This window comes from Uranotaenia lowii, chromosome 1, assembly GCF_029784155.1.
Source record: "Uranotaenia lowii strain MFRU-FL chromosome 1, ASM2978415v1, whole genome shotgun sequence".
NCBI classification, from domain to species: domain Eukaryota; kingdom Metazoa; phylum Arthropoda; class Insecta; order Diptera; family Culicidae; genus Uranotaenia; species Uranotaenia lowii.
The window spans coordinates 214,304,244-214,326,356 of record NC_073691.1 but is presented as its reverse complement, the minus strand read 5'-3'; the positions used below and the strand labels follow the sequence as shown (position 1 = coordinate 214,326,356).

Sequence of the window (22,113 nt, the reverse complement as noted above, 5' to 3'; positions counted from 1 at the left end):
TCTGGGACCTTCCTCCGTAGAGAAGCTGTACCGTTGCCGTCGGTAGAAACCTGAAATCCCATAGCCCAAAATCAAACTTAACCTTAATCGGATTGCCCAACTGTTGTCAAGCGCTGGAGGTCACTTCAGATCAACTGTTTTCCCGCTAGTTCCTGCTTATATAAATACAAGGCCTGTCTTTGGACAGGCACAGGTGAGTGTCTGTCCAACTATTTTCCTATTTTTCCGAAAGGTGCTTTCCGGTGTTCTTATACTGTTTTAGATCCGGATTGTAACACGTATCATCATGAGCACCGCCGAGAAGAAACTCCTCAAAAAGGAACTGAAGCGGAAGAACCTACTGGATGCCATCAATCGTGTTGAGGACTTCCTGAAGCGTTACGATGAAAACCGAGATATTCACGAGGTTAAACTACGTCTGGACAAGTTGGATAAACTCATGGAAACCTTCGAGGAAATTCAAGGCGAGTATGAAGAAATGGATGATTCCCCACAATTTATTTCGACAAACTCTGTTGTACGGGCAAAGGTAGAGGAACAATATTTTCGGGTTAAAGGTGGTTTGGTGTCGAAGCTCCCTGTGTCGGTTGTTGATCCCCAAAATTCAATTCCCATGCAACCAATTCCCCATGTTTCAAATATGAGACTTCCAACAATTTCCCTTCCAAGCTTTGATGGCGACTTGAATGATTGGCTGACCTTCCATGACTCATTCATATCCCTCATTCACACATCAGCTGAGATTCCCAACATTCAAAAGTTTCAATACTTACGTTCTGCCTTGAAAGGGGATGCACTGCAACTTATCGAATCACTCACTATCAGTGCCAACAACTATGTCGTGGCTTGGGAATCACTTGTTAATCGATATTCCAATAAGTATTTGCTCAAGAAAAAGCATTTGCAAGCAATCACTGGGCAATCTAAAATTTTCGGAAAGAATGCTGGAAATCTTCGAGCCGTGGTAGAAGAGTTTCAGCGTCATGTTAAAATTCTTAAACAACTTGATGAACCTACGGAATCCTGGAGTAGTTTGTTGGTCCAATTACTTTGTTCACGAGTTGATGACCAGACGCAAAGAGATTGGGAGGAATTCGTATCGGGCGGGGAGGAACCTACTTACACAATTCTTATTGAATTTCTCACTCGGAAAATTCGGACACTCGAATCTTTGTCGATTAACTCAGAACAAACAGTTGATAAAAAGGCAAAATTTATTTCGGTAGATAAAAGGCAAAAACACATATCAAATTCACGGATCAACACTTATGCTAGTACGGATGGTTTTCATGCAGGTTGTTTAGCATGCAAACAGTATCATGCACTCTTCCAATGTCCAGTTTTTGAAAAAATGTCGCTTTTTGATCGTCTGAACTTGGTCAACGAAAAGAAAATTTGCAGCAACTGTTTTCGCAATGATCACTTTGCACGTAAATGCACGTCCAAATACACATGTCGTATTTGTCGAAAGCGACACCATTCACTGTTGCACCCCGGATTTGAATCACCTGGAACACCGAACACAAATAGCAGCATCCAATCTCCTCCAATTTCTAGTGGCCAAACTGCAACAGTATCCCTGAACTCGGTCGGAATTTCCCAAGCAGCAGACGTTCTCCTATCCACGGTGGTAGTTCACGTACTAGATGGAAATGGCGGTTTGCACTTTGCGCGCGCGCTTTTGGATTCGGGCTCCCAATGTAATATTATGAGTGAACAGCTGAGCAACAAACTTCGGTTACCCAAAACCCCCATCGATAGCCCCATATTCGGTGTGGGTGAGTCCCAAATTCGAGCAGTTTGTTCTGTTTCAACTACAGTCAAATCTAGATTCAATTATTTCTCGTTCCCATTGGACTGTATAGTATTACGCAATCTAACATCTCATCTCCCATCCACCACTACTCCGAAAACCTCGTGGAAGATCCCAAACAATGTTGATCTCGCAGATCCCAACTTCAATGTAAGGCAGAAGGTTGACTTAATTATCGGAGCGGAATATTTTTACTCGTTCCTGAAAGGTGGCCGGATAGAACTCGGAAGTCCATCCGCGGTGTTAGTAGAGACTGTATTTGGTTGGTTAGTCTCAGGAAAATCAACATCGCAAGAAGAAAATCCCAATATTACATGCCACATTTCAACCCTCGAATCTATTGACCACACCCTCCAACAATTTTGGAAAATTGAAAGTCTTGATTCAGTAATATTGTCCCCAGCTCAACAATACTGTGAAAAATTCTACAGCGATACGGTTACCAGAAATGTTTCGGGACGCTATGTCGTCAAATATCCTAAAAGGGAAGGAATTTCAAGAATGTTAGGCAATTCATTTGGAAATGCTACCCGTCGTTTTTTGAACCTTGAAAGAAAACTGGAAAGGAATGTTGACCTCAAACTAAAATACCACATATTTCTGAAGGAATTTCTACTATTAGGCCACATGCGCAAATTAGATTCTAACGACGTTGATCCACCCACTACATTCTATCTTCCTCATCACGCTGTAATGAAGGAATCAAGTACGACGACAAAACTTCGCTGCGTATTCGATGCTTCAGCTAAGACAAACACAGGGTTTTCTCTAAATGATACGCTCTTGGTTGGACCTGTGCTCCAAGACGAGCTCATTTGCCTACTAATTCGATTTCGGAAACACAAGATTGCTCTTCTCGCTGATATTGAGAAGATGTATCGGCAGATTGACATCCACCCCGAAGACCGAGCTCTCCAAAGAATCGTGTGGCGTTTTGATAAACAAGAACCCATATCCAAATTTGAGTTGACCACTGTTACGTATGGTCTAGCCCCATCTTCCTTCCTTGCCACCCGGACTCTCAAGCAACTCGCAGACGACGAAGGCCACTCATTTCCACTTGCTGCTCGAGCCCTCGTTGAAGACATGTATATGGACGATTTCATCAGTGGGGCAGCGACCGCCACACAGGCCAAACAGCTGCGTATAGAAATGGATGAGTTAACATCGAGAGGAGGTTTCCCGCTACGAAAATGGTGCTCCAATGCAAATCAAGCCTTGGAAGGGATTGCGCCGGAAAATCTTGCTACCCAAACCATCCGCAAATTTGATCCGGAAGAAACGATTAAAATTTTGGGAATATCTTGGGAACCACTAACTGATAAATTTAGATTTGATTTTTGCCCTCAAATGAACAAAGGGCCCATCACAAAACGGAACATGCTCTCTAATATCGCTCGATTATACGACCCTCTCGGATTTGTTGCTCCTATAGTAGTTCGCGCAAAGGTTATGCTACAACAAATATGGACTTTGTCTTTAGACTGGGATGATGAAGTGCCTCTTGAATTACAAAATTCCTGGACTAGATATTTGGAAGAATTGCCTTTTTTATCAAATTTAAGAATTGATCGACATGCATTTTTTGACCAAAATATTGAACTGCATAGCTTCGCTGATGCATCAGAAACTGCCTATGGTGCCTGCGTTTACGGTAGATCAATCGGACCTAATGGAGAGGTGAAAGTTTCGTTACTCGCAGCTAAATCTAGGGTAGCTCCTCTTCAGAAAAGAAGTATCCCCCGACTTGAGCTATGTGCTGCATACGATGCTGCTAAACTACACAAGAAAGTTCACGATGCCCTCAAACTGAATATTTCCTCGTCAAGATTCTGGTCCGATTCGATGGTTGTCCTCCACTGGATTAGATCTCCCGCTAGCAATTGGAAAACGTTTATTGCTAACCGAGTAGCAGAAATCCAACAACTCTCCCATGGCTCGAATTGGTATCATGTTCCTGGTTCAAGTAATCCTGCAGATTTAGTGTCCCGAGGAGTTTCGGTCGATCAACTTTTATCAAGCGATCTTTGGACAAAGGGACCGTCCTGGTTGCAGCAGGGGGAAGAAAACTGGCCATCACAAAGTTTCTCCATGCCCGACTGGTCCGATCAACTTCTAGAACGAAAACTGACTACTCTGGTTGCCCAAGCTCCACCACCACCTAGCCCAATAATTACCCGATTTTCCTCTTATCATCGAATGGTCCGAGTTATTGCCTATTGTTTCCGATTTTCCCAACTCACCCGAGAGAAAACCCGACCCGAATCATCGTCATTATCTGTGCAAGAGTTGGAGAGGGCCAAATTTGCACTGATAACAATTGTACAACATGAGTGTTACGATGAAGAGATACGTCGTCTGCAAAAGGGAGAGTTTGTATCCAATAAATCCAGCCTCAAGTTACTCAACCCATTCCTCGACCCTTCTGGTATTGTTCGAGTGGGTGGCCGGCTCAGGAACTCTCGAGAACCGTTCGAGAAAAAACACCCCATACTTCTACCTGGTTTCCACCACTTCAGCCGTTTGTTGATAATGAGTTATCATCGAAGATTAGTCCACGGAGGGATCTCACTCACATTGGCCACAATTCGATCTGAGTATTGGCCGATAAATGGAAGGAGAGCAGTAAGGAGTGTTCTAAGAACTTGTTTTCGATGCGCCCGCGTCGATCCCCAACCAATAAATCAACCCGTTGGTCAATTACCATCCCCTCGCATTACCCCTGGTCGTCCGTTTCTCGCTACTGGTATTGACTACTGTGGACCAGTCTTTATCAAATCTCCAAACCGTCGGGCTGGTCCAACAAAAGGCTACGTAGCTTTATTCGTATGTTTCCGCACCAAGGCGGTGCATATAGAATTAGTGGGAAACTTAACCACCGACGCATTTTTGGCAGCCTTACGAAGATTTATGTCCCGTCGTGGTTATCCTCAGCACATTTACTCTGATAATGCGACGAATTTCTGTGGAGCAAAGTCCGAATTAAATGCTTTATTTAAAATGTTCCACAATCGTGCTGACGTCGAAAACATTCAAAGTAGTCTCGCTGCAGTTAGGATTGTTTGGCATTTGATACCGCCCAGAGCTCCCAACTTTGGCGGACTTTGGGAGGCTGCGGTTAAGGTCGCCAAGAAACACCTTCTACGACAAGTGGGCAGCTCCTCGCTCTATTACGAAGACCTGGTAACGACGCTGGCTCAGATAGAGGCATGTATGAATTCCCGACCTCTGTGCCCTCTATCTGATGATCCGAACGATTTTGAGGCTTTGACACCAGGACATTTCCTGATAGGAGCTCCAATGATGACTCTGCCTGATCCTGACTACAAGGAGGTTCCTATAAATCGACTTGGGAGGTACGAACTGATCCAACAAAGGACTCAACACTTTTGGAATCGTTGGACCAACGAATATCTGGTGGAATTGCATCGCTACACGACTACGGACCCAAAACAGGTCACCCTGAAGGTTGGTCAAATAGTTATTCTTCGTGACCAATTGCTGCCGCCTGTACGATGGCCGTTGGCCCGCATTGAAACACTTCATCCTGGAGAAGACGGAATCACGCGAGTTGTAACGATTCGCACTGCAGCTGGAAACTTCAAGCGATCGGTAGCCATGATATGTCCGCTACCATTCGAAGAAGAGTTTTCATCGAGCGACGATGCAACCAACTTCAAGGATAAAATTGATGAATGAATTTATACAGTGATAGTTATAAGAATGAATTGAAATGTAACATTTCAGGTGGCCGGTTCTATGTAACGTACACAATTTGAATTAGCGCACAACATTTTAGAATTAAGTTTAGAATCCATCTCTTCAACTGCAATTTTAGCTCCTGTCATGAAAATTCAGTTTTCCCGCCTACAATGATAGAGCATTTTTGATTCCTTTTTCTCTTCTCTACCAACCGTCGAACAAACCGGTCACCTAGCCACGTTGAATTAAAAGGTGGAATTAGAATAAAAATTGTAGTCCTAAAGTTTTCCTAAATAAAGTATTATTTATTGGATTAAATCCAAGTGAAGTGAAGTTTCTTTTAAGTTGTGACCGTGATCTATTTCCTGACGATACAATTGTTTTAACTGGCAACCTTCAAGATCATTGGTCCTTTATGGTCCTAATACGAAAAACTTGCATCCTTCTACTTCAAATTGAAGAACGACGATATTGAGTTCTCCAACATCGTCAACTACACTATCGATCGTCAAGTGCCAATTTTCGTGTGTGTTTCGTACACCATCATCTCTGGTCATTGGCCTCAGAAAGAGCGCCTATACTCGCTCTTGAAAATAAATATTGGAAGAACAGATAAAAAATTAGCACCATCACAAAATCTTTCGATATTAAATATTCAAAAAGATTTTGCGGGAGAAAGTTTCGAACATCGATATAATCAATTAACAGTAACAGTAACCCGAACAATTCAAATGTGTTGTCATAGCAACGAATCATAACGAAGAAAAAAATCTTTATTACTCTAAAACTTACCTCTGAATTACCATTAGCAAATAAAACTTTGGAGAATATCACAAACCTGGAACATGATTTATAAAACGAGCATATGAACGAACTTCCAGGATTTAAGGCGCAACTTAATTTGAAGAATCACCTTATTTATACGACGATTTCATGCAAATTCTTATGCGCCTCTCACTTCGCTTCCAGCCACTCGTTTTAAAAACATAATAGTAATTTCAACACATGTATGTATGAATGTAGGCAATCCACCATGGGTGCACGGATTCAACGCAGTTTCGCCAACCCATGCGCTAACTTGCATCCTTTAGATTATTAGTTTGGCAAATCTACAAAGCAAATCACCGCATACCCGACACCATGGCTTCGTATGAACTGTTATGGTATGAATGTAGTATGTGTAAATGTATGTGTTATTTGGATGAACTTACGCAACTGTTATAAATTTAATAACATTCTTAATGTAACACATTTATGACAGGTATTACGCAAACGTTTAGATATCTGTCCGGTTGGCAAGTGTTTGGCTGTTCTAATATTTTTATATGAAAAGAAACAATTGGATTATCAATAAATCAATCTTACTTTAAAAAAAACCCAAAATCTTACCCATTACCTTACCTTACCTTTAAGCCACTGAAATCTTACCGCACCTTTAACCTCAATTTCCTTGGTAGCACAATATTTCCTAAGAATTGACAAAACTGAATGATCGATTTCTCCCACCTCTATCTTGCCGATCTACAGTACCGTTCATAATTGTATAGAAATTGGAAGCACGCGCACTGCCACTTCGACTTTGAACTTCCATAACTTTTGATTCTGATGATATTTTTTGATCAAATTTTCTGAGTTAGATAGATCAACTATCACACTGTTATACCACAAAATTTGAGCTTTCTGGAGTTTGTGTGGCTTGAAATAAAGTAATTCTACGAAAATCGAACTTTTTGGACTTTTCTCATTCAAACTGCAATATCTCAGGAACTTAACTACTTTTTTTGTTAAAATTTTTCAGAGTGATTGTTGAAATATAAAGTAAGCATATCTGAAGTTTTTAGAAAGTTTTATTGATGGGATCAAAAGTTACGGGAGGTACAATTTTTAAGGCATGAACCTAAAAATGCGATTTCTATAAATTTTGGACGATTCATGAGAACATAATCGTTTCCATCCACAAATCAGTCAAAAAATGTCTGGCAAAAGCAATGATGAAATGAAAAAATGAAATTAAATAACTATTTATGTTTTGAAATCAGAATCTCGCAATATTGTTTTGATTTTTTGGTTGAAATAGATTTACTGGTTGTTAAACATAAAATAGGAGTTTCCTATGAAAACAATCGTCCATAATTCTATAGAAATCGTATTTTTAGAGTCATGCCTGAAAAATTGTACCTCGGGTAACTTTTGTTCCCGTCGATAAAACTTTTCAAAATCTTCAGACATGATAGCTTTACATTTCAACAATCACCTTGCAAAATTTTAACAAAAAATGTAGCGTAGTTTCTGAGATATTACAGTTTAAATGAGAAAAGTTCCAAAAGTTTGATTTTCGTAGAATGACTATATCTCAGGCCACACAAATTCCAGAAAGCTCAAATTTTGTGATATGATGCTCTCAGAGCCAAAGGGGTATAAGTGACAAAATGATCGATTTTGAGTTAATGATGCCAAACGATTTTTTTTTATTTTAAACTATATTTGATGATTTTTTCGGACTTTTTTAATTTTATTTTTATACTTTTACATTTGATAGAAAAATACAAATTCTCAAAAAATATATGGAAAACGGCAAAACACCAGAGATGTTAAAATCGCGAGTCTTCAAACTCGCACTTTGCCCTTCTTTGCAGAACGATTTTATTTCGTTAAACTCAAACTGCAATGATGCTATCAATAGTTCAATTCGGAAAGCATCAGGAAAGAAGCTTCGGGTAAACTCGGCAGGAGTGAACAGCAATCGGGGGAAACATCAGCGAAACGAACGTATAGTTCTGAAAAAATCGTTTTCGTTCGGCAGCCGAACACATCAATCGGAAAACGAATGGGGGCGTGGCTAAAAGTGAAAGATACAAGGGAACGGAAAACGAGCGAGAGAAGGGTGCGAGGAATGTAAACTCGATCCGTCTGGCAACGATCGCTCGTGTGCATTCGTGTACGGTCAGCTTCGTTCTGTTGTTTCGTTGTTGTGATTTTATTCCTGCGAGGCATGGAAAACATCAATGCAAAACTGTTTTCTTCGTTTTGTGCACATTGATGTGATGATTGGAACGAAGATCAAATCAATCTGCAAATAGCAAGTTAAACTCGGAAGAAATCAGCCGAATGATTCTTTCCGAGGCGAGTTTACGCATCTCTGCCAAACACGTCAATTAAAAAGCGTGTTTTCTCGAAATATGCTTTCATGCACTTATACCCCTTTGGCTCCAAGGGCCTCATATAATAGTGTGATAGTTGATCTATCTAACGCAAAAAATTTGATCAAAAAATTTGATCAAAAAATATCATCAGAGTCAAAGGTTATGGAAGTTCAAAGTCGAAGTGACAGTGCGCGTGCTTCCAATTTCTATACAATTATGAACGGTACTGTATCTTGAGTGTACTATTTGTCGGAATTACCAACGGCTCCATAAATTTTAAACGAGTGTCACTCTTGTCTTCCACTTTCTCGAAAATAACCTCCAGCATTCCTGACCCTGAAATCTGTCTTATTTCCACAGAATTCAGTATGCATTTCGTCAGCGGTAAAAATAAAAATTTCATTAAAGAGTCTTCTCCTTTCATCCTCGCAAAAAATCATCTTACAGTTTTTCAAATTAATTCCACTGTTCCTAATATTCTTCATAAAAACATTTAATATCTACTCCCTCCCAAATAAATCTTCATAAAATTCTCTTCACTACACAATTTCCAGTTGAAAATCAAGTGCACGCTCGAGATAAAAAAAAAACGAACCGCGCCCGGTGAGGGTAAAACGTGGACTTATAATTTTAATTTCAACACATCATTATAAATTAAACCCTAAAGATGTAAAAGTAGCTTGCAATAGGCATTTAAAAATTTTCCAAATTTGTAAATTCTCAGATAGAAACTCCCGGATTAGAACATTAGTTCATAATAATAGAATAAGAAGGATCATGGACAAATTCACCGATTGTTGAAGTAGAAAGTTTTTTTCCTCTTGCAACGGATCATTCAATGATGTTAACAGCTGGAGGTGGATGAGAATCGGGTCGGCCACATTCAATAAACATGCAATTATTTATCACTATGCTCTATCCACTAATCCCAAGAAAAATTCACAATTTCACAATGACAAAAGACTTAAACTTCAAAAATTTAAATTTCACCGCGACGGAGCGAAAAGAAAACACGTGCGACACCACCAAGCCATCGTCTACTTCCCTATCTCCGGCTTCGTTCTGTATTCCCAAATAAACCTGCAATGTATCGAGACGATTTCAGAATTAGTCGTAAGAGTATTCAACTAAGCGTCATGACCAAGATAGAATTTTTTTATGTATCTAGATTTCAAAAAATAAACAATCGAGAGCTGAAATAATCCTTTTAAAAAAGCATTTCGAAGTTTGAAGTTGCACTAATCAAGCAAAATGTTTGGGTTTGTTTTTTTTCCTTTTTGAAGAAATTTCAAATTTGGTTAAAAAATTTAATCCAATTTATTCAAGAATAAAAACAGACTTATAAAGTTTTTCAAAGTTGGAATTGGTGAGAATTTTATTTTTTTGTTGTTGTCTCTTATTTAAAATGTTTATTAAATTTAGTTGACGTTTTATTAACCTGAGTACAAGTTAACTTAACTTATCTGTAATTGTCTTAAAGCAAAGCACCTTCAAGTAGGTAGATATTGAAAAAAAAAAAGAAAAATTAAATCTTATTACTTTTTTTGATCTCTCAGAACTGCCGATCGTGATCATACGAGAGATTCAATATATGAATGATATGGATGAATAAATAATGAAGGGACTGATAGGGTGACAAATCTAAGTATTAAATCATAGAATTTCAACATATCGAGGACTAAATCTTAGGGAAAATCGTCTTTTACTTTACGCTTTTTGTTACCCTGAGCACATATACTCTGAAATGTTACATTTAATTTTTAAGAAATCAAAGACGACACTTCAACTAACCCAATAATTTGAAATCTGCACACTTAATCTATTTTATGTTGCAGTACGGCTAAACGAATTTTTGAAATTTTTTTTTACAATTTCTTTATTTGAAACGGGTCATACCTTTAGATTTAAGGAGAATTTTTTTTTAATAAATCTTATATATAACAAGAAATTTTATAAATATAAGCTAATTACACAGTTAAAAATTCTGGATGAAAATCATCAATTTTTTTTTCTTATTTCCGCCCATGACTGATGATATCAGAAACTAAAAACTTTTTTTTACTATAAATGAATTTTTAAATCAGCCAAACTTAGTGATATTTTATAATTTCAAACGGGATGGTTACTATCTTTGCCCAAAATCGCCATTATTTTTCGACCATTTTGTCTTTCTGCTCAATTTGCAGACACCAAAAAAAAAATATTTTTTTACCTTCGTGAATAGACCCATGTGACCATGTATACGATTCCAAAATGGTATAATTTATGAAAAACGGTTCTGTAGTTTTGAAGATAGAAAATTTTTATAGCCATAAAACTTAAATATTTTGAAAACACGAACGAAATTTAAACATTCTGTGAAATCTGTTAATATTTCCAAAATTATGTGTTGAAAATTTGTTAAAAATTCTGTGAAATTAAAGATTTTTATAGGATTTGGCATCCTTAGTACACATTATTATGGCTATCTTTCCGGCGGCGGCGTAAACCTGCGTTAAAAACTTATTTTCGATGAAAAGTTTGCTATTTTCACACGGAATCGAAAAAATTTAACACGGTAAACAAAATCAACTGTTTCGCGCGCTTTTGACGTTCCTTTCTTTGGTGTCTTATGGTGATGCTAGCCAGACACACTTGAATTTTAATAATTGCTCTAAGGAAATTATTATTTTTTTCTATTGGGGAGAGAGTCCACTAAGACCATTAGTTTATCTAAATATTGTGGTATTACCTCGCGTTATTATTTTTACTTTGTTATGCTACTTGACACTTCTGCACTATTTGTTGAAGTTGCAGTTGTTTACCGGTAGCGCTACGAGCACACACATAACTAAGTAGGATCTCAAAGTGCAATCTAAGTTCCCTTGAAAAGATCCATCCACATGTATGTGCTGCATCATTGAGGCGTATAATTCCAAGGTACACTCGGCTAGCATTTCACTTATGTTAAAACCGCCAACCTTCATCATAATATGTGTGCCAGGTTATGTTACGACCGGGATTCGATCTCATGAACGTTGGCTTAGAAGACAAGGATGCTATCCTCTAGGCCACGATCTGCTAACGAAATTATTGGAAATTATTGGACAACTCGTAATTTTCAGACAAGAAATTCTCAAAGACCTACAATTTTAAAGATGTAAAAATAATTGTCATGTTTTTTTTTATTTCGAGCTGTAATACTTCATTCCCTGTTATGCCTTTCTTTGTTGGATGGTAGGAAAGTTTGTGCCATAATATTGAATAATTGCGAATCAGTCGACAAGTGCCATTTTGTAACGTTAAGGGAAAAAATTGGGCGAGCAAAGCTCAAAACTCAATTATCTAGAGTTCTCTGTAGTGTTGGTTTTCGAAAAGCCGACCCTGAGGCAAAGAACTGGGGTAGTCTTAACAGTGCTGGGTAGTGACTCAACCATAGGATAAATAATGAAAACAAACAAAAAAATTTAACCCTTCCTTTTGATTTCCGAGGCATACCTAGTCCCTTGCTCAGAATCTTTTCTGTCTTCCGTCCACTCGAGTCGCGGTGAACCTCTACTCTTCTCGTGGTTTGGGTTTCCTAAAATTCCAATAATTTTTAATCGTCTTGTCCTTGTTTTGAGGGTTCTTACTCATAGTCACCAGAATGATCTAAGTTGTTAAACGGTCGTTAAATAAAATGAATAAACATGTCTTTGAGTTACTTCTGGATCTGTATTGATGTGCCGAATAGCTATTAACCTATTGCTTATTTATATTATTGCTTTTGGTTGTACTTTATCAACATTTAAAAAATGTTTAAACATATATAAAAAAAACACTTTATTCGATTATTTTCGGTCACTGTGCGCATCGAGCGAGGGAAGGCTAGGCTAGGAAAAGGCTATGACCTCTACCTAAGCATGGCATGCTGGTTTATGCTTCCCGCAAATGATGATTATGGGAAAAAAGAGAACCACGTAAGGAAGGTAAAAGATGCACAACAACAACAAAACCAAACAAATATCTTCCTATGATATTGAGCAGCAGAAAAAAACCCAAACATAGCTAAATAGGTTAGTGGATCAGTTTTGTTACCCGAGGCGACCTCGAACAATCGGGAAATTGCCATTGTGGTCGGGATGGTCGGGCCCCTTTCTTTCGGAAGGAATCGTACGTGTTATTACGATACTCCCGGGACCGGATATTGCAAAATCAGCAATTTTGTTAAAAATAACTTTGTCTTAGCTTACAGCAATAATCGTGTTTGCTAACTTGAGCTATTAAAGTGAAAGAAGAGGACCAAGTCCAAGCCCAGGTTTCATTGAGACCGACTTAGTTCCAGATCAGTTCCAGAAAGTTCGGTCGATAGACTGAACTTGTTGCATTGAGGCAGCTCTGTTATTAAATAAACTTTTTGCACTATTACCGGTCCGGATTGGATTGGATCGAATCGGATTGGACTGTTTTTTTTTTGCTGCCTTATTTTATTTTGAACTGAGCTAGCCGCCGGCCGCTAAGTTCCAATCCAGTAGTGAGTGAGATGGGAAGGGGTGTTCCACTTGTGGGGAGGCGCGACGCGGTGAATCGATGGCATTCATTCGAAGCTTTTGCATTGGCATTGACACAGTTTTTCGAAGCTGTTGTGGAGGCACGCCATCGCCATGGTGCGTGGTCAGTGGCAGTCAGCATTCAGAGTCAGAGTCAGCAGCAGAGACCCTGTCCGGTGCTCGGAGGTTGAGGAATTTGCGCTCATGTTGATGTTGCTGCGCTATTGCGTCGTTCTTCATTCGTGTTGTTTTCTTATTCCTAGCCAGATGAACCTGGCCATTGAATGGATGGATGGAAGGTGCAGAAAAAAAGAAGAAAAAACGACTTGCATTCAATGACCACCGAGCTTGTTTATTTGAATATTTAAATGAACTGCACGACAGTTCAGCGAAAATAAATTTACTGTAAATGTGATTTTCATAATTTATTCGATTAGCGCTTACCAATGACAGTCATTAATTTAAAGAGCAGATAGCACTAATCAGTGACTGTCCAGCAGAGGGAAAATAAAGGCTGACACATAAAATGGTGGTAAAATTTACTTCGAAACGTACATTAATACTCAAAAGCAGACCTTCGAAATGCAATTGTACCTAAGAGTTAAGAGTAATAAAAAAAAATTTACTTCGAAATCTCACTTTTAAAAATGGAAAACCTAAGGACAATCAAGGGATTATTTTTAAAAGAGAGCAGAACAATTTTGCTGTAAAATTTCTTCAGATATGAAATGAACAACAGGTTTCAGTTTTTCATTAAGGCGGTTTTTCATTTTTGTCATTTTTGTCATTTTTGTCATTTTTGTCATTTTTGTCTTTTTGTCATTTTTGTCATTTTTGTCATTTTTGTCATTTTTGTCATTTTTGTCATTTTTGTCATTTTTGTCATTTTTGTCATTTTTGTCATTATTATCGTTTTTTTCATCCAGCGTCTAACAAAATTGAAGGTTCTCAAAGACAAATTTTAGATTTAATTCCAGAATGTGAGATGATTGGTGAAGTTAGTCCAACAAACTTCAACGAAATAAAAAAAAAAACTTTCAGAACCCGTGACAACCAACTATTTCGAATGTTCAGAGAATGCATGTTGGCAATTATCCCAGCAGCAGGCACATTAGCAAGCAACCATCTTGAATCTAGCTAGCCATGACTGCCGAAAAGAACGTTCACTTGAAGTTTCGAAAGATTTCGAGTGAGAGGATGTCTACAATAAAGCTCAAGGCCTGCTGTGAAATTGGGCCCCAGGGCTGGTCGCCGAAAATTGTAGCATAAAACGACTGTGGCCAAAAAAAAAGCCCCTTCATCCGGTGTTGCCGGAGCACCCCATCCTGTGATACAGTCAGCCATCGACTTCTCGTGCATTCTGGCGGAGCTGCGGTAAATTAAATAATCTGTCCAGATTGGCGTTTTGTAGCATACCGTGCCATACATATGCACAAGCGGAGATTTATAGAAAGGTGACTGGAAGAGCAGCTTTTGCCTGTGCGCGATCTGTCTGTGAACAGACGGACGAACGGGCAGATCAGAATCGGTAAATCGGAACACCGACTTCACGGTAACTTGCGATAACAAATGCGATTAATGGGCACCGATTTAATTTTAGCACGGACCTTGGATCAATGAATTTCGGGGTGCCTACATTACCTACCCGTTTCGCTTATTCTGAAAAGAGCGAAGCTGAATCCAGTTTCTACTATGGGCAGTATATGTTCTGTTGATCAATACTGTCCGAAATAAAAACAACTTTCTGTATTCGGATTCTTCAGTTTTGGTTAATCTTTATTTGCAACGTAAAAAGGCCTTTATTTTTTTCCTAAATTTTATTTTTGGATTTAGCTTTGATGAAAAGATGATCCTGACCCTCGATTCTTGCTTAAGACTTCCGATTTTCTTCAAACTTGATTCTTGACCTCTTATAGAGCACCGATGTGGTCTAGCGGATAGGCTGGCGCGAGTCTGGTTTTGGTATACCAGGCGTACTGGGTTCGATTCCCGATATCGGCATGAAAACTTTTGGGTTCGAATCCCTTAAGTGGCCGACAGGTAAGACATGTTTCCTCATATAACTGACTATATAATAAGAATGTTCAATCAGTTGCCAGTTCTCCAGGTATATTCACGGATGGCGGGATACCTGTAAGTTAACAAGCCCACCTGATTGACCCCTTCTTCCAAAATAAACCAACATCAACACAATACATTCACTTCATAAAAGTTCATACGAAGCCATGGGATCCGAATATGGAGAACGCATTATGTCGAATTTTATAATCTAAAGAATGCATGTGATCTTATACTTAGGCAGAAACTGCGGTGAACCCGTGCACCCATGGTGGATAACCAGCATACTTGATTCTTGACCTCTTTCGGTTTTCGGTTCTTAATTTTCACATATCTTTGTAAATTTGTGTCCTGTTTTTTTTTTATTTGACTTTTGACTCTTGACTATTGATTACATAGTTTTAACTCCTGATTATCGACTTTTGACTCTTGACTCTTGACTCTAGACTCTTGACTCTTGACTCTTGACTCTTGACTCTTGACTCTTGACTCTTGACTCTTGACTCTTGACTCTTGACTCTTGACTCTTGGCTCTTGACTCTTGACTCTTGACTCTTGACACTTGACTCTTGTTCTTTGCCCTTTATTTTTTTTCTCTTGATTCTTGACTCTCGCCACGTGACGCCTAACTCTTGAAAGTGACGTTTGAACTTCAAAATCTGACTCTTGGTTGACAAAAAGTAGTTTTCCAAGGATTGTTCAAACAAAAGGCTTGACGAGAAGGAAGAATTTCAATAAAAGCTATTTTCCCATGAAAGTAATGTTTCTGGTGATCAGCCCTCAAGAACCTTGATCTGGTTAACGGATTAACGTGTTAACGCACTTACCCAAGTGGATCCACGTGGTGGCCTCTCGTTCTGCTTAATATTTTACACGGGTTGGCAATTTGCATTACCGAGCTCGATCAAAAGGACATTTCGCAATCGCCATTCATTCACACACCGAGCATAAATCAGCTGCCATTGTGTATACGGATAAAGTGGGTGAAAAGAACGTCCAAAATTTATGAATCAAGCCATGTCCCGTCACATGTACGTAGTACGCATATGCCCTACCTACGTAGGTCGTTGAAACGGTCCGGTGCCCATAATAGTGGATCGACGACAAATTGACCGCAGCTTCGTCGGCGTCTGAGATACATAAGTCACTCTTGGAATTGACCTTTGCTCGCAGAATACACTCGTGGGCATAATTGGATATGCTCTGAGTTATGTGAAGGCAGTGAATAACAGCTGCTATTTACAGTTGGTTGGTTGATTGTTGCTAGAAACTTTGTTGTGAGCGCTGAACATTTTTAACAATGATAAAATAGACAATGTTTGATTTATTTTAATAAAAACGGTAATTAGAAAATCAAAATATATAAGAATTTTATCAAAGATCGATCAAAGTATGCAAACAAAAACAGCATCATGCGACATGTTGTGTCAAAGAGCATTGGGAAGCGACATCATTCAACGCCTACTACTCAATTTTTGGTGAAGCACACCATAACACAATCTTGGATAAAGCATAAAAATTGAGTTGTTTTTGATATTTGATAGTTGGCATTTGAAATCCGATCCAAAATCCAACCTATAAACTTTTCAGAATCATCCTAAATTACTTTCTATTTCAGATCAGTGATCATCCGAGAAAAAAACCCAATCAAGAATTGCCAAATGGTAATGACCTACCCAATCGAGAATTCTCACGCTTCTTGGTAGCATTTTTTTTTTTTGGAATTTCTGCGCCTTCTTCAACAAACAAACGCGGCAGATCTTCGTGGCGATTGAAGATCGTCCGAAAAAGAAGTCAAACAGGTGCCAACCTAAGTATTCATTCGGTAGATCAGTCGGCGGAATAACAAATAGGCAATAAACTTCTTTCGGGGGGAAATTTTGATACCTACTCAGGCTGAGAAGTTGTTCGGCAAAGAATGATCTTACTACTTACGTTTTTAAGAGATGTGTGTGGTGGGTCTATAAATATCTATCCTTATTATTATAAAGCTTCCTGCTCTCTGCGGGGTGTTTTGTTATGGAAATGGATTGGTTTCAATATGCTTGTTTTAGCTCGTTAATGCTATTCGTTCATCAGTTTTATACAAAATAAAAAAAAACATATTGACAAAAATGACAAAAATGACAAAAATGACAAAAATGACAAAAATGACAAAAATGACAAAAATGGCAAAAACGACAAAAATGACAAAAATGACAAAAATGACAAAAATGACAAAAATGACAAAAATGACAAAAATGACAAAAATGACAAAAAAGAAAAAAATGACAAAAATGAAAAAAAATGACAAAAATGACAAAAATGACAAAAATGACAAAAATGACAAAAGTGACAAAAATGACAAAAATGACAAAAATGACAAAAATGACAAAAATGACAAAAATGACAAAAATGACAAAAATGACAAAAATGACAAAAATGACAAAAATGACAATAATGACAAAAATGACAAAAATGAGAAAAATGACACAAAAAGAGAAAAATGAAAAAAAAAATGACAAAAATGACAAAAATGACAAAAATGACAAAAATGACAAAAATGACAAAAATGACAAAAATGACAAAAATGACAAAAATGACAAAAATGACAAAAATGACAAAAATGACAAAAATGACAAAAATGACAAAAATGACAAAAATGACAAAAATGACAAAAATGACAAAAATGACAAAAATGACAAAAATGACAAAAATGACAAAAATGACAAAAATGACAAAAATGACAAAAATGACAAAAATGACAAAAATGACAAAAATGACAAAAATGACAAAAATGACAAAAATGACAAAAATGACAAAAATGACAAAAATGACAAAAATGACAAAAATGACAAAAATGACAAAAATGACAAAAATGACAAAAATGACAAAAATGACAAAAATGACAAAAATGACAAAAATGACAAAAATGACAAAAATGACAAAAATGACAAAAATGACAAAAATGACAAAAATGACAAAAATGACAAAAATGACAAAAATGACAAAAATGACAAAAATGACAAAAATGACAAAAATGACAAAAATGACAAAAATGACAAAAATGACAAAAATGACAAAAATGACAAAAATGACAAAAATGACAAAAATGACAAAAATGACAAAAATGACAAAAATGACAAAAATGACAAAAATGACAAAAATGACAAAAATGACAAAAATGACAAAAATGACAAAAATGACAAAAATGACAAAAATGACAAAAATGACAAAAATGACAAAAATGACAAAAATGACAAAAATGACAAAAATGACAAAAATGACAAAAATGACAAAAATGACAAAAATGACAAAAATGACAAAAATGACAAAAATGACAAAAATGACAAAAATGACAAAAATGACAAAAATGACAAAAATGACAAAAATGACAAAAATGACAAAAATGACAAAAATGACAAAAATGACAAAAATGACAAAAATGACAAAAATGACAAAAATGACAAAAATGACAAAAATGACAAAAATGACAAAAATGACAAAAATGACAAAAATGACAAAAATGACAAAAATGACAAAAATGACAAAAATGACAAAAATGACAAAAATGACAAAAATGACAAAAATGACAAAAATGACAAAAATGACAAAAATGACAAAAATGACAAAAATGACAAAAATGACAAAAATGACAAAAATGACAAAAATGACAAAAATGACAAAAATGACAAAAATGACAAAAATGACAAAAATGACAAAAATGACAAAAATGACAAAAATGACAAAAATGACAAAAATGACAAAAATGACAAAAATGACAAAAATGACAAAAATGACAAAAATGACAAAAATGACAAAAATGACAAAAATGACAAAAATGACAAAAATGACAAAAATGACAAAAATGACAAAAATGACAAAAATGACAAAAATGACAAAAATGACAAAAATGACAAAAATGACAAAAATGACAAAAATGACAAAAATGACAAAAATGACAAAAATGACAAAAATGACAAAAATGACAAAAATGACAAAAATGACAAAAATGACAAAAATGACAAAAATGACAAAAATGACAAAAATGACAAAAATGACAAAAATGACAAAAATGACAAAAATGACAAAAATGACAAAAATGACAAAAATGACAAAAATGACAAAAATGACAAAAATGACAAAAATGACAAAAATGACAAAAATGACAAAAATGACAAAAATGACAAAAATGACAAAAATGACAAAAATGACAAAAATGACAAAAATGACAAAAATGACAAAAATGACAAAAATGACAAAAATGACAAAAATGACAAAAATGACAAAAATGACAAAAATGACAAAAATGACAAAAATGACAAAAATGACAAAAATGACAAAAATGACAAAAATGACAAAAATGACAAAAATGACAAAAATGACAAAAATGACAAAAATGACAAAAATGACAAAAATGACAAAAATGACAAAAATGACAAAAATGACAAAAATGACAAAAATGACAAAAATGACAAAAATGACAAAAATGACAAAAATGACAAAAATGACAAAAATGACAAAAATGACAAAAATGACAAAAATGACAAAAATGACAAAAATGACAAAAATGACAAAAATGACAAAAATGACAAAAATGACAAAAATGACAAAAATGACAAAAATGACAAAAATGACAAAAATGACAAAAATGACAAAAATGACAAAAATGACAAAAATGACAAAAATGACAAAAATGACAAAAATGACAAAAATGACAAAAATGACAAAAATGACAAAAATGACAAAAATGACAAAAATGACAAAAATGACAAAAATGACAAAAATGACAAAAATGACAAAAATGACAAAAATGACAAAAATGACAAAAATGACAAAAATGACAAAAATGACAAAAATGACAAAAATGACAAAAATGACAAAAATGACAAAAATGACAAAAATGACAAAAATGACAAAAATGACAAAAATGACAAAAATGACAAAAATGACAAAAATGACAAAAATGACAAAAATGACAAAAATGACAAAAATGACAAAAATGACAAAAATGACAAAAATGACAAAAATGACAAAAATGACAAAAATGACAAAAATGACAAAAATGACAAAAATGACAAAAATGACAAAAATGACAAAAATGACAAAAATGACAAAAATGACAAAAATGACAAAAATGACAAAAATGACAAAAATGACAAAAATGACAAAAATGACAAAAATGACAAAAATGACAAAAATGACAAAAATGACAAAAATGACAAAAATGACAAAAATGACAAAAATGACAAAAATGACAAAAATGACAAAAATGACAAAAATGACAAAAATGACAAAAATGACAAAAATGACAAAAATGACAAAAATGACAAAAATGACAAAAATGACAAAAATGACAAAAATGACAAAAATGACAAAAATGACAAAAATGACAAAAATGACAAAAATGACAAAAATGACAAAAATGACAAAAATGACAAAAATGACAAAAATGACAAAAATGACAAAAATGACAAAAATGACAAAAATGACAAAAATGACAAAAATGACAAAAATGACAAAAATGACAAAAATGACAAAAATGACAAAAATGACAAAAATGACAAAAATGACAAAAATGACAAAAATGACAAAAATGACAAAAATGACAAAAATGACAAAAATGACAAAAATGACAAAAATGACAAAAATGACAAAAATGACAAAAATGACAAAAATGACAAAAATGACAAAAATGACAAAAATGACAAAAATGACAAAAATGACAAAAATGACAAAAATGACAAAAATGACAAAAATGACAAAAATGACAAAAATGACAAAAATGACAAAAATGACAAAAATGACAAAAATGACAAAAATGACAAAAATGACAAAAATGACAAAAATGACAAAAATGACAAAAATGACAAAAATGACAAAAATGACAAAAATGACAAAAATGACAAAAATGACAAAAATGACAAAAATGACAAAAATGACAAAAATGACAAAAATGACAAAAATGACAAAAATGACAAAAATGACAAAAATGACAAAAATGACAAAAATGACAAAAATGACTAAAATGACAAAAATGACAAAAATGACGAAAAAGATATAAAAAATAAAATGTTAAAAATAACAAAAATGACAAAATCGCAAAAATGACAAAAATGACAGAGATGTGTATGAGCGATTGATTCACTTTATTTGCAAATCATCCTAATCATTTCTACGATAGAGGAGATGTGTAAGTGCTTTCAATACTCTTGCTGGCGATTTAATGTAAATGTAGCTCGCTTACATGTATCTGTCTAAGGTACACAGTCGGAGAATTTCTTTTTAGAGATGGATATTTTAAAAATTGTTTTTTTTTTTTAATTCAAGCCATGTATTTTTGAATACTTCAAGGTCAACCATTAAACTCACTTCATTTCGTTATTCTGGAATCACCATTGATAATGTCATTGTTGTTTATCTACTCCATTCTTAACTAAAAAAAAATGTGTCCGTCCTCTTTGGTATCGAATAACGTCAACTAAGAAGAGGGTTGATATAATCATCCCTGTCCGAAACCACAATACCTACCACGAAACAGCGAAACACAAATCGTAGCAATCATTGACCCCATACAAGCTTACTAATAAGATGTTTAGCACCCGACGACAGATAAAAAATCCCCTAGATCCATAGCTTCATTATCATTAGCAGTCCACAGCAATCCGTTGATCGTCGTTGCCGCCTGCTTTGATGGGGCTATTGATCCACATCCCTAAAGGAGATCGATCCACTCCTATCTTGAACGGGCATAAAGCTCAAAACAAGTCGTCAGGTTAATATGCAATCATCAAAAATTGAGAGCCGACGATCGCGTATGAGCCCTCTGACGTGCTTTTTTCCAAAGGTCGAAACCCTGTGATGAGGTTGTTAAATGTTTATGTTAGATCGGTGCAAAATAGAAGTAAAG

The 22,113-nt window shown here is 35.7% G+C and overlaps 1 protein-coding gene across 1 annotated transcript; it reads left to right on the top strand.

The window, feature by feature from the left end:
- The first annotated feature begins 286 nt into the window (after positions 1 to 286).
- Positions 287 to 5,512, top strand: LOC129738386 (uncharacterized). The gene has a single exon (XM_055729566.1). The coding sequence runs from the start codon at positions 287 to 289 to the stop codon at positions 5,510 to 5,512; it is 5,226 nt and encodes a 1,741-aa protein (XP_055585541.1).
- The last annotated feature ends 16,601 nt before the right edge of the window (positions 5,513 to 22,113 follow it).